Genomic DNA, 14,818 nt, shown 5'->3' with positions numbered 1-14,818 from the left:
AGCAAAATGTAGAACCCCATTGTGTTTCTGAGAATCTCCCCTTTTCCACAGTGGGTTCACATTAGTTTGTAGCCCAAACGGTTCGGACGCTACAAACAGAAGTTGGCACAAGGCTGTATCTTCTTCAGACAAGTCCCCTGACACTTGTGGGGGTTGTAGAGCAAAATACCATTGTGTTCGTGAGAGTCTAGCCTTTCCATAGAGAGGTCAAAATAGGTAGGTAAAACAGTTCGGGAGCGACAGATGTTTTTGTGAGAAGACCGGTGTTCCAGATGTTTCATGGACAAACACAGATCTAGCTCTGCCACCTTTCACTGCAGATGTGGATCTGCGATATCGGCAGATGAGGTAGATTGAGACGGATATCTTCAGTTTAAACTGACGGATTTTGAAGGGGATTTTTTTATTATGTAGATTGACGCACCGGTACGTCAGTTGACTCTAAGGGTTTTCAAACCCACATACAATGTAATTTCCCTGAGTAGGCACTCCATACATTTTTGGGACACATTTGTTGTAGATGTATCGTTAGCATTATTCAGGGTGCCAGGTGATGGGATAACATGAGGCATGTTCTTTGTCAATATAACGGTAAAATAATTTCTGAATGATTTGTCTGTTTCACAACTGAATTAGACCTCTTTTACGCAACTCCATATGAACAGTGCTCATTTTTCTGACAATGTCAAATACAATTCTGTTATTATAAAGGTTGGGGATGTCTGATAAAGACACAGTAATTCTATAAAGCAGGGCATGGCTACGTCTACACAATACCCTGACTGTATTCATACATAAACCATGAGTGATAGAGTAACTGATATGCCTTGACGTCTGGTTTTCTAATATAGCTTTAACCATAGTTTTATTTTCTGGTGTAATGACTTGAGCGCTGTATGGTTCCTGTTTCAGTCACTGAGCCGTTAATGTCATCTCATTACCCAGGTCTCCTCTTGCTTTGGCAGATGTCAATTCTTACAGCACTTCACAGTAAATGTATACAGTTGTCACCAGACTGAGACACTATCTGTAACATGAAGGACTTACAGTATATGTTCTTTGGTCCATAATAACTTTGTAATTGACCATAACATAGGGCAGGTAGCCTAGGAGCCTGTACGAGCTTTGGGCTAGTGACCGAAGGTCACTGGTTCGAATCCCCAATCTGACTAGGTGAAAAATCTGCCGATGTGCCTTTGAGCAAGACACTTAACTTTAATTGCTCCTGGGTCACTGTCAATGATGGCTGATCCCTGGCTGTGAGGCTGTCTCAGGGGAATTGGGATATGCAAAAAACATGTGTATAATGCACACACTAGTATAATACACACTACAAATGTAAGTACCCACCTAATTGTTGTTATTTTAACTGAAAGAAGAGCTTATTCATATTCCTATTTGCAATAATAGATTAACACACAGGAATAATGTGGCAAGCAACTCTGGTGGAAAAGTGTAAAGAACTTACCTCCAAAGCACACACACAGACACACACAGTGCCACGCTAAATGCTTTCTAACAGGACAAAAGAAAGGTGTTTGACAGTTCAAAGGAAGGGGATGTTTAAATGATAAACAGAGTTGATGGTACATAGCTGATCTCTAAACACAAGGTTACCTTGGTCACTGTTTCTCTAAAGTGAGTGCCAGAGAAACGGTGACAGGTTTAATTAGAAACTATTGGTTATGGGCTGCCAGCAGAGACCATGTCAGGGAAAAAACAGTCCTTTGTGAGCCTCTGCTCTGCTCCGGGGATGAGACTCTGTTGGCTAGAGATCACACAAAGGCTACCATCGATGCAGCAGGCACTTGGCACATAGACAGCAGAGGGCCTGAATGAGGTCTGATTTGGGCTAATGGTTATTGTGCCCTTTTGCTAGGAGCCACTACACTGGCTCTTTTCAAGTAGCTATTTGATCTTCTGTTTCAATTATCTAAATGCATCCTTCTAGGTGAATGACAAGCTTCTTGGTGGATGTTTTGTTTGTACTACAGAGGCTGTGGGAGTCTTCTGTTGTTCCGGTTGGATAAGCCATGTCAACATCAGACTCTCAAAGGATTTTGTGACCAGAAAGTCCATGATGCTTCATTTGTGTTCACTGATGAAGACAGAACCTTGACATAATTGAACTATTTGTGACTGGATTGATGCCTGATTAAAGTATGATAGCTGAATGCTTACATCAGTTCCAGGCTAAGGAAAATATAAAAATGTTGTCCAATAACCTCTTGACACCAGCGTACAAATGACATAAACATCTGAGTTACACAAAAGTGTGTTTCTTATTGTTGTTTCCCTATAAAGCAGGTCAGGAGGAGTGGACAACTAATCGCGGGAAGGTGCCAGCTGCACGGACGACCAAGGGAGTGTACAGAGAGACGCCCTACTCCAGATATTGAACTGATTATACAAGAACCTGCACAATCCCTCACGGACGTGTCATCAAGTAATGGATTTTATACGGACGCTCCCTTCTTTTTAGAATAAAAACACTCAATCGTAAATGTGTGTTTTAAAAACAGAAAAACCTGGTATCATATCAAGACTGTTTTCACCAGAATAATGTGTATATTTTAGGTCATCTACCCACTCCTAAACAAGTAGATATCTAAATACTATGGACCTGGTTATAGAGGGATTGGTCACTTTAATATGTTAGTGATTTAGTTGTAGAGAGGTGAAGTATTGTAGATATTTTTTCCTGGGGGTGATTGGTCAATTGTGTCCCTTGTAAATGAAACCTTTCCAATCAGAAAACAGAACGATCCTGAAATACATATTGTTGTTTGATCTCCTTTTGTAAATGATAGGTCTTTAGTGTTAAAGGGCTTATACAAGCATGGTGTGGAATCATTGTGGATAGTGTCAGGTGTTTTATCCTATCTTAAAACGTGTGTAGACATGTGTGTTTAATTCCCACCTTTAATCAATCTTCATTCACAGGCCATACTCTTCTTTTTTTTTGTGTAAAAATCTTCAGTAAAAAAAAAAAGAATCAAGAGCTGCAAAACATTTTATGTAAAGCTCTTAATAATTAATTCCAATCTATTATTTTTTAGGGGGTTAAAAACCTGAAATGCTTTCAGACAATGTAATAATCCGTTTCTTGAGACATTAAACCATGTAGAATTGGTCTGGTAGCAGAAATAGTGTATTAGCATATTAACCTTCTCTGCTTATGTAAGCCCTTTAAATTTTTCTTCTTGGTTGATGCTCAATAAACTTTTTGAAAGAAGTAAGTTTGTGTTCAAGAGCCTAATTCTGTATTTACATAGCTAAATAGAAAAACATTATAATCTAAACTTACAAAACGAACATTGGAAAGAATGATGCTCACTTTAATACAGGTTTTTATATTCCGTAATGAATGTATAGACTCTTGAGCGATACCATGTTGATCAAGAATTAGCTTCTGAATAATATGATAACATGTAAAACCGCATAAAAGTTAACATTATGTTTATGAAAAATCTTAAAACTGAATGCAAGCAACAAAACAACACAATTTTGTAAGAACTGTGTCGCATATTTGTATTTTACAATTCAGGTAATGTTTTGTAGGGAATGGTTTTGATACAATGTCAACCACAGATTTAAGTCTTTGATGTTGTGTGTTTTTCATATGTTATCTCTTAATAAAACGGATTACAATGTGTTACAGCATAGGGAACAGTACAGTACACTAACATATACACTAACAATGGCATCGGCATCTGTATTTTCTTGCTTGCCTATCTGACAATAAGTCACTTTGAGCACCTTATAATAGACAGTGCTATTACATTTTAATGACAACAAGCAGTGACACCAGGAGAAACACCTAGGGACTGTTCATAGCTTTTCTACTGGATGTAAGCAATGGCTTTCACACAATTGTATGGAATTTGTATGGAGGGGAAATCGTTTCTGTTGTTGTTTTGCTCCCTGTGTTCCCCTCTGGTGGTGTGGCCCTCTATCTCTCAGTCTATAAAGACCCATGCGGCCCCTGCCCTTTGGCCATGCCCCTCCGTTAGAGAGTTTCTAAATGACCTCTGAACCCCAGCTGACCTCCGCACTGAGAGGACGGCAGACAGAGAGTAGCTGTTTTAAAAGACCTCCGTCCATCCGTTCCACAAGGTAATCAAACCCAACCAACCTAACCTCACCCTAACGTAGACTGACAAACATAAAGCACTAAAACCAAAATGAACTTTAATATGTTGTTCTTTATTACGTCTTTCTTAATCTTGAAGGGGTTTAAAAGTCAACACTGGGGATTAATTAGACTTCGATATAAAACATTAAAAAGTAATATAAATAGCTGTAATATTTCTAGAAAGTTTGGTGTGCAATAAGTGTATTATAAGACTTTGATAAAATATGTTGTATTGTAAGTAAAATGAATTCCTCTTTAACCGTACTAAAACAATTGTTCTGGATCACTTTAAATTGCAGTAGTTTGTTTTCTTTCTGTACCTTTATTATTGTAATCAATCATGTTATTTTCTTTATTTTAGGCTGGTGCCAGAGCCCACGACACGAAATCATACGTCCGAACACTCTCAAGCTCTGAAGGTGAGTTGCAACCCACACTATTCTTCGGATAATTCTCCTCCTTTAAATCAACATAACCAGGGCGCTTTTGTTACAAATACAGTATTAGCCAAGATTAAAAAGCTACAGGGCTGTATAGTGCACTACTTTTGACCACCAGAACCATATGGGCCCTGGTCAAAAGTAGTCTACTACAGTGCCTACCGAAATTATTCACACCCCTTGACTTTTTCCACATGTCGTTGTGTTACAGCCTGAATTTAATATGTATTATATTTAGATTTTGTGTCACTGTGTCACGCCCTGACCTTAGTTATCTTTGTTTTCTTTATTATTTTGGTTAGGTCAGGGTGTGACGAGGGTGGTATGTGTGTTTTTGACTTGTCTAGGGGTTTTATATATCTATGGGGTTTCTGTATGTCTAGGTGTGTGTAGTTAGTCTAGGCATATGTAGGTCAATGGTGGCCTTGATTGGTTCCCAATCAGAGGCAGCTGTTTATCGTTGTCTCTGATTGGGGATCCTATTTAGGTTACCATTTGCCATGTTGGTTTTGTGGGTTATTGTCTATGTGAAGTTGCATGTCTGCACTCTTTGTTTATAGCGTTCACGTTTTGTTGTTTTGTATTAGTTTGTTTAATGTTCTTCGTGTTCATTCGTCTTACATTAAAAGTATTTATTCACATCACGCTGCGCTTTGGTCTCCTCACTACGACGAACGTGACACACTGGCCTACACACAATACCCCATAATGTTAAAGTGGAATTATGTTCTTAGAATTTTGTACAAATGAAGTAAAAATTAAGAGCTGTAATGTGTTGCGTCAATAAGTATTCAACTCCTTTGATATGGCAAGCCTAAATATGTTCAAGAGTAAAAATGTGCTTAAAAACTTCTTCTGGATCAAATCCCGTTAGCGGGATGGATTTGACAACATCCGATGAAATGGAAGAGCGAGAATAAAAAATAAAAAATAAAAAAATATTTAACTTTCATACATTCACAAGTGCAATACACCAATATAAAGTTAACATCTTGTTAATCTAGCCACCATGTCATATTTCAAAAAGGCTTTATGGCGAAAGCAAACCATGCGATTATCTGAGGACAGCCCCCCATCAAACAAACACATGACAATCATATTTCAACGCCCCAGGCGCGACACAAAACTCAGAAATAACGATATAATTCATGCCTTACCTTTGAAGAGCTTCTTCTCTTGGCACTCCAATATGTCCCATAAACATCACAAATGGTCCTTTTGTTCGATTAATTCCATCGTTATATATCCCCAAAATGTCCATTTATTTGGAGCGTTTGATTCAGAAAAACACCGGTTCCAACTCGCCCAGCATGACTACAAAATATCTAGTAAGTTACCTGTAAACTTTGTCCAAACATTTCAAACAACTTTCCTAATCCAACTTTAAGTATTTTAAAATGTAAATAATCGATCAAATTTAAGACGGGATAAACTGCGTTCAATAGCGGTTAAAATGAAAGTGGAGCGAGCTTCAGGTCACGCGCCCCAACCACAACAGTACACTTGGCTATACACCCAGAAAGGAAAGGACTACTTCTTCATTTCTCAAAGGAAAAACATCAACCAATTTCTAAAGACTGTTGACATCTAGTGGAAGCTATAGGAACTGCAAACATATTTCTCTTAAAACGGGCTTGCCATAGGAAACTAATGGAAAACAGATTGACCAAAAAAAAAATAATCAAATCAGTTCTGTTATACTCACAGACATTATTCAAACAGTTTTTGAAACTTCAGAGTGTTTTCTATCCAAATCTACTAATAATATGCATATCCTAGCTTCTTGGCCTGAGTAGTAGGCAGTTTACTTTGGGCACGCTTTTCATCCGGATGTGAAAATACCGGCCCCTATCCCAGAGAGTTAACAAATCACATAATAATTTTCATGGACTCACTCTGCGTGCAATAATCGTGTTTAACATGATTTATGAATGACTACCTCATCTCCGCAAGCCACACATACAATTATCTGTAAGGTCCCTAAGTCAAGCAGTGAATTTCAAACACAGATTCAACCACAAAGTCCAGGGAGGTTTTCCAATGCTTTGCAAAAAAGCATGGTGAAGTTATTAATTACACTTTGCATGGTGTATCAATACACCCAGTCACTACAAAGATAAAGGCGTCCTTCCCAACTTAGTTTGTCGGAGAGGAAGGAAACCCTTCAGGGATTTCACCATGAGGCCAATGGTGATTTAAAAAATTTACAGAGTTGAATGGCTGTGATAGGAGAAAACTGAGGATGGATCAACAGCATTGTAGTTACTCCACAATACTAACCTAAATGACAGAGTGAAAAGAAGGAAGCCTGTACAGAATATAGAAATGCATCCTGTTTACAATAAGTCACTAAAGTAAAACTGCAAAAATGTTGAATCTTGAATACAAAGCGTTTTGTTTGGGGCAAATCCAACACATCACATCACTGAGTACCACTCTTCAATCTTTGTGGTGGCTGCATCATAGGTTTGCTTGTTATTGGCAAGAACTAGGGAGTTGTTTAGGATAAAAAGTTACGGAATAGAGCTAAGCACAAGCAAAATCTTAGAGGAAAACCTGGTTCAGTCTGCTTTCCAATAGACAGTGTGATAGAAATTCACCTTTCAGCAGGGCAATAACCTAAAACACAAGGCCAAATATACACTGGAGTTGCTTAACAAGACGACATTGAATGTTCCAGAGTGGCTAAGCTACAATTTTGACATAAATCGACTTGAAAATGGCTGTCTAGCAATGATCAGCAAGCAAAGCTCTTAGAGACTTACCCAGAAAGACTCTGAGCTGTAATCGCTGCCAAAGGTGATTCTAACATGAATCGACTCAGGGGTGTGAATACTTATGTAAAGGAGATATTCATTTTCAATAGATTTGGAAAAATGTCTAAAAACAGGTTTTCACTTTGCCATTATGGGCTATTGTGCGTGAGAAAAAAACAACAATTTAAAACATTTTGAATCCAGGCTATAACACGACAAAATGTGGAATAAGTCAAGGGGTATGAATAGGGTGCTCATTTGGATGTGGCCACACAGATCCTATTATGAGCTCAACATATTGTGGTGCCTCTAAGCAGCCGTGGAACATGGCTGAAGGGCTTGTTCCCACCTTGTGTTAAACATGGTAAACCCATGTTACTGCGGCAGAGGAAAGCTGTTCCTCTGGGATAGTCTCCAGACTGGGGAGAAATCCTGGACGTCTCAACAGAGCACAAACCATAATCCTCCCTGTTTTACCGGCCCACAATCCCCCTGGTTGTGTGTGCCAGGCGGGGTCGCTGCCACCCTTTGTGTCTCTGTGATTAGTATACAGAGGAGCTCAGCTCTGTGCAGGCGTGGGCCCCGTGCCATCAGAACCAACCTCTATAGGCCCTTCCAGCTGGAGACATATGAAAAGGATAGCGAGCTGAGCGCTGGCGGGGTTCTCATCTCCTCTCCATCATCAACACACATAGAGATAATGACTTATTGATTGGTTTTGACAAAAATCCATTAAACTTCAAAGAGCAGCCGGGCTCTTTTACGTCCACAATGACAATATCTTAGAAGTGATTAAAGAGCTTGTTGTTGTTGTTGATAATATTGTCGTTGTTGTTTTTGTGTTCGTTTAAGCTGCTTATAATAGATTTTTGTATCCTTTCAGGTTGAAACAAAACATCGCTGGAATGACATGACTCTAAGATGTAGCTTCCAGACAGCTCTCAGAAGAAATGCCCCGATTTGGTCTTGAAAAGGAAAGGAGAACACATCTCCCAGCTGAAGAACCAGATGAAGAAACTTCAGTGTGGATCTCTGATCTATCTACAGACCAAACACTGAACATTTCATTTCTCTCCGTGGATGTCGTAGCAGAGCCACCTGTAGAGGAACTGTAAAGGGAATAGGCTAATGTGTAGATCACACTTCCTCAGTCTTGTCCCATAGACACAGCAGACCAGCATCAAACTTCCTCAGTCTTGTCCCATAGACACGGCAGACCAGCATCACACTTCCTCAGTGTTGTACCATAGACATGGCAGACCAGCATCACACTTCTCCCAGCTTTTATAGAGAGAGACAATTAACCTGTATAACACTTCTCCAAGCTTTAAGAGCGAGAGGGAGACAGCAGTCCAGCCTCACACTTCTCCCATGCAGCCTCTAGAACCACAGGCAGGAGACCTGTATCACACTTCTCCTCCAGAGAGACAGACAGGAGACCTGTATCACACTTCTCCTCCAGAGAGACAGACAGGAGACCTGTATCACACTTCTCCTCTGGAGACAGACAGGAGACCTGCATCACACTACTCCTCCAGAGAGACAGGCAGGAGACCTGTATTCCACTTCTCCTCTAGAACCACAGGCAGGAGACCTGTATCACACTTCTCCTCCAGAGAGACAGACAGGAGACCTGTATCACACTTCTCCTCCAGAGAGACAGACAGGAGACCTGTATCACACTTCTCCTCTGGAGACAGACAGGAGACCTGCATCACACTACTCCTCCAGAGAGACAGGCAGGAGACCTGAATTCCACTTCTCCTCCAGAGAGACAGACAGGAGACCTGTATCACACTTCTCCTCCAGAGAGACATGCAGGAGACCTGCATTACACTTCCCCAAGCATCTAGAACCACAGACAGGAAACCTGTATTACACTTCTCCTCTATAGAGAGACAGACAGGAGACCTGCATCACACTACTCCTCCAGAGAGACAGGCAGGAGACCTGTATTCCACTTCTCCTCTATAGAGACAGACAGGAGACCTGTATCACACTTCTCCTCTGGAGACAGACAGGAGACCTGCATCACACTACTCCTCCAGAGAGACAGGCAGGAGACCTGTATTCCACTTCTCCTCCAGAGAGACAGACAGGAGACCTGTATCACACTTCTCCTCCAGAGAGACATGCAGGAGACCTGCATTACACTTCCCCAAGCATCTAGAACCACAGACAGGAAACCTGTATTACACTTCTCCTCTATAGAGACAGATAGGACCCATCTAGCAATGAGGAATCAGCCCAGAAGCGTCCCTCTTCCGGGGGGCCGGAACTGATTGAATCGGCCCGGAATCGGGTGTCGGACTCGGCCCGGAATCAAAATGAATAACTGCCCAGAATCGGCCCAAGTACATTGGCCATTTCCGTCTACCGTAATTTAGCCGACTTTGCCGGCATCTTACCAGAATCCCCCCAGAAGCTGCCCGATGCCAATTTAAATAAATGTATACAAAAATTACCCTATTTAGTCATTTTAAATATTACTATTATACATTTTATGCATACAAATTATACCCATCCACCAAAAAGCTTTATCTCGGAGGAAACACTGTACACCTGTTGACCGTGTCAGCGCCTGGCATAGGAATCGCTACAGCGCAATGGGACAAGGACATTCTGACCGGCCAAACCCTCCCCTAACTCAGACGACGCTGGGCGTCGCCTCATGGGTCTCCCGGTCACTGCCGGCACGGGTATCGAACCAGCATCTGTAGAGCCGCAGTTTGCACTGCGATGCAGTGTCTTAGAGTACTAAAAAAAGTACTAAAATACAACTTCAACAGGATTAAAGAATTTTATTGAAATGTTAATTGTATTTTTTGATCACAGAAACAATGATAAAATATGGAAAAATAAATAAATAATGAAATGTTAATTATATAAAGCAACCCGTGTAATCATCTGCCAGAGAGTGTCCCCAATCGGCCCGAGACGCAAGTAATACGTTTGGGCCAGATAACTCACACCGGAATCAGCCCGAGCTCAATCCCCGCATCCTAGCCATAAGTAATATTGCCTAAGGCAGCCCAGACTCGAGCCTCAAGACGTTGGCCGAATCTAACTCTCAGCCGAGCGCCCCCGACTGAATCGGCCCAGATCCACTGTGATAGCTAGGGAGACCTGTATCACACTTCTCCTAACCTCAAAAAAGACAGACAGGAGACCAGCCCGGCAATGGAGTATCTCATCTTCTGGCAGAATCTGCCAGGGAACATTTTATTCTTCACAGAGACACAAAGCCCTCATCTCAAATGGCATCCTATTCCCTATACGGTGCACTACAGGGCCTCTGGTCAAAAGTAGTGTACTATATAGGGAATAGGGTGCCATTTGGGAAGCAGCTCGCCTCTGTATACATTTGATGTACATTCTAAAGTTGGCTGAACTGACAGTGAACCCTACTAGTGTTTCTTTGTGGACTCAGATAGTTAAATGGGGGGAAAACGTGTCATCCTTCCCCACATTATGATGTTTACTGTCATAATGTGAGACTGGTGGGAGGAGCTATATGAGGACGGGCTCATTGTAATGGCTGGAATAGAAGAAATGGAATGGTATCAAACACATCAAACATATGGAAACCATTTATTCCATTCCAGCCATTGCAATGAGCCCGTCCACCTATAGCTCCTCCCACCAGCCTCCACTGCTGTGTAACCCGACTGCAAGGGAAGAGAAAGAAATGAATAATGCAGTATGCCACAGGCCTGACATCCTATTGCTCGAAATGACACTTCTAATTGCATTTGGTTTTGTTCATTACCGTATATATAATCCACTCAAATGAATAAATAATTCACTTGCAGTGCCTTATTGTATGCCAAGAAGCTTAGATAGTCTAGAGTCAGTGAAATACAGAGGAAGGAAAAATGGCACTCAGAAAAACAGCATTCAGGACAAAGGGTTCCCAAACTGGTCTGAGATCATCTGAACAGGCCACGAGGGCAGTGGAAATCCCAAAATAGCTTTCCTTGTATAAAACAACTCTACTCTGTGTCTGCATCCCAAACGGCATCCTATTCCCTATGTCTATTCCTCTCCACTGATGTTGTCAGTGGAGTAGCAGCCAGACAATAGTTTTCCATTAGAGTAAGTGATTCTCTTTTCACTCTGAGGCCAGGCCCCCGGACAATAACACTGAAGCGGTGTGTGTGTGTGTGTGTCAACTCTCTCATCATCGCCGGGGGATAGCAGCTAGTGGCTCCACTTCCACTCTGGAGTGGCTTATAATGCCAAGGCTTATCTGGGATTATCCTGTCTGAGTTAATGCAGAGTAAGAACAGTTACATGGCTTACTTGATTATGAATGTACGTAAAGGATGTCACGATTCTGGCTGTCACCGTGAGACAGCTCTATTCACGACGTTCTCTTGCTCTGCAGACACACACACACAAACACTCAAATGTGTTTTGCTATCCTTGTGGGGACCAAACAATTGATTCCCATCAAAAATCCTGTTTTCCTTAACTCAAACCTTAACCCCAAACCTCTAACCCCTTGTGAGGACTGGTTTTACCATCCTTGTGAGGACTTCTGGTCCCCACAAAGATATTAAAACCCAAAACACACAAATACACGCTCACACACACACAACACACACACACACACACACACACACACACACACACACACACACACACACACACACACACACACACACACACACACACACACACACACACACACACACACACACACACACACACACACACACACACACACACACACATTTGAACATCATATTCATTCCACAGTGATGCTCAGAACAGAATGCAATTATACACCTATTGTCAGATCCTGTATGTCCAACAATGAATAATGCCAGTGAGCTACAGGAACATTTTCATCTAGTTTTCATTGATGTGTATTCCATTCCTTTTAATCATGTTGATGAGCTCTTACCTAGCAGCCACTTCCTGCCTTTTATTCTATAATTAACTCAAGGTCTCATTATCTCCTCTTGATTAAAACGCTGTGATCAATGTTGAAGTGCTCCTCTTTTATTGTCACCAATCATGTGGAAGGTGCATCAACCAGACTACAGCCACAGGTCACTAACGGCCTGTCATTTAGAAGAGAGGATGTCCCAAGACGCTCGTTTCTTGGTTTATGTGCTTTACTTCTAGCAAGCATTCCACATGCTATAACCAACTGTGTCATCATGTCAATGTCCTGTGCACTTGTAAACCTCATGCTTAGATAATAAATGTTTAATATACTGTCATGTATTTATTAACCGGAAAAATGAATTTCTTAAGTGATCTTCTGTACTACGGTAAAAAGTTGTGTGGTAGGGAAAACATTGTAAATGTACTGTGGTAGAAATAAGAAACAAGTTGTTAGTCACAGTAAAAATATAAATGCAACATCCAGCTATTTCAAAAATATTACTGAGTTACAGTTTGTATCAGGAAATCAGTCAATTGAAATAAATTCATTAGGCCCTAATCTATAAATTTCACATGACCGGGAATACAGATATGCATCTGTTGGATCAGAAAACCAGTCAGTATCTGGTGTGACCTCCATTTGCCACATGCAGCGCGACACATCTCTTTCGCCTAGAGTTGATCAGGCTGTTGATTGTGGCCTGTGCAATGTTTTCCAACTCCTCTTCAATGGCTGTGAGAAGTTGTTGGATATTGGTCGGAATTGGATCACGTCGTCATACAAGTTGATCCAGAGCATTCCAAACATGCTCAATGGGTGACATGTCTGGTGAGTATGCAGGCCATGGAAGAACTGGGAAATTTTCAGCTTCTAGGAATTGTGTACAGATCCTTGCGACATGGGGTCGTGCATTATCATGCTGAAACATGAGGTGATGGCGGAGGAAAAATTGCACGACAATGAGCCTCAGGATCTCGTCAAGGTCTCTGTCCATTCAAATTGCCATCAATAAATACAATTGTGTTCATTGTCCATAGCTTATGCCTGCCTATACCATAACCACACCGACACCATGGGGCACTCTGTTCACAACGTTGACATCAGGAAACCACTCGCTATGACGTCATACACCCTGTCTGCCATCTGCCCGTTACAGTTGAAACCGGGATTCATCCATGAAGAGCACACTACTCCAGCGTGCCAGTGGCCATCGAAGGTGAGCATTTTCCCACTGAAGTCATTTACGACGCCGAACTGCTGTCAGATCAAGAGCCTGGTGAGGACAACGAGCACGCAGATGAGGTTCCCTGAGACGGTTTCTGACAGTTTGTGCAGAAATTCTTGGGTTGTGCAAACAACACAGTTTCATCAGCTGTCTAGGTGGCTGGTCTCAGACAATCCCGCAGGTGAAGAAGTCGGATGTGGAGGACCTGGTTGGCGTGGTAACGTGTGGTCTGCGTGAGGCCAGTTGGACGTACTGCCAAATTCTCTAAAATGACATTGCAAGCAGCTTATGGTAGAGAAATGAACATTACATTCTCTGGCAACAGCTCTAGTGGACATTTCTGCAGTCAGCATGCCAATTGCATGATCCCTCAGCTTCCTCAACAATTGCATTCTCCCTTAAAACTGCACATTTTAGATTGGCCTTTTATTGTCCCCAGCACAAGCTTCTTGATATGCCACACCTGTCAGGTGGATGGATTATATTGCCAAGGGAGAAATGCTCACTAAGAGGGATGTAAAAAAATATGTGTGCACAACATTTTTAGAGAAAGAGGCTTTTTGTGAGTATGGAACATTTCTGGGATCTTTTATGTCAGCTCATGAAACATGGGACCAACACTTTATATTTGTGTTCAGCGTAAATACAACACAATACAATGATCTCTGCCCCTCTGTACTTCTGACTTAACATCAATATAAGACTCAGGCTGCATCCTAAATTGCATCCTATTCCATTTATAGTCCACTACTTTTGGCCAGGGCGCATTCGGCTCTAGTCAAAAGCAGTGCACTACATAGGGAATACGGTGCCTTTTGGGACACAACCTCTAATGAGAATCACAACATGGGATGTCTATGAAATAAATGACATGCCAGAATATTCCCTGTATTGATTTGACACTCTGGGATGAAGTCAGTTTATAAATATAGGTTTACTCTTTTAAGAGGCCTCAGATGAAAAGTCCTGGTGGATCTTGGCAGTTTGGCAGATTTGGAAACTTGAAAAGGCATTAATTTATGAATATTATTTACCTTCAGATGCCCTTGAAACAATACTTGCACATCAAACAGGTTTGTGAAAGGGAAGGGCTGTCTTTCTTTCCTACCTCTTTAATATTGTATGTTCTCTCCTCTCCTCTGTAGCTACTGTCTCCCTTAGATACATATCTTTCTTGAATGTAAATATGTCTTTATTCTCTACTCTTTTATCTCTATTCTACCTTTGGATACGTCCCAAATGACACCCTATTCCCTTCCTAGTGCAATAGTTTTGATAGGGTGTCATCCGCGTCTCATAGATCTGACTTTGAACTTTTGTTTCCCACTGAATGAAGTTTAGTCCATCTGCTCTTGTCCTCATCAT

The 14,818-nt window shown here is 41.4% G+C and overlaps 1 protein-coding gene and 1 long non-coding RNA gene across 3 annotated transcripts in view; both read left to right on the top strand.

The window, feature by feature from the left end:
• Positions 1-3,235, top strand: part of LOC139558508 (KH domain-containing, RNA-binding, signal transduction-associated protein 3-like) — a 164,069-nt gene extending 160,834 nt beyond the window's left edge. Inside the window, exon 9 of one of the 2 annotated variants that reach the window (XM_071373671.1) lies at positions 2,308-3,235. In XM_071373671.1, coding sequence (XP_071229772.1) covers positions 2,308-2,399 — 92 coding nt within the window. In that variant the 3' untranslated portion in view covers positions 2,400-3,235. Of the gene's footprint in view, positions 1-2,304 lie in introns of both variants that reach the window. The other variant, XM_071373670.1, reaches the window with a different exon arrangement.
• Positions 3,236-4,401: 1,166 nt separating this feature from the next.
• Positions 4,402-12,327, top strand: LOC139558504 (uncharacterized). The gene is made up of 2 exons (XR_011671591.1): positions 4,402-4,554; positions 8,215-12,327. It is a non-coding gene; the product is annotated as an uncharacterized lncRNA (long non-coding RNA).
• The last annotated feature ends 2,491 nt before the right edge of the window (positions 12,328-14,818 follow it).

The sequence above is a fragment of the Salvelinus alpinus genome, chromosome 29, assembly GCF_045679555.1.
Source record: "Salvelinus alpinus chromosome 29, SLU_Salpinus.1, whole genome shotgun sequence".
Classification (NCBI taxonomy): Eukaryota; Metazoa; Chordata; class Actinopteri; order Salmoniformes; family Salmonidae; genus Salvelinus; species Salvelinus alpinus.
This window is presented reverse-complemented; position numbering and strand designations above follow the sequence as displayed.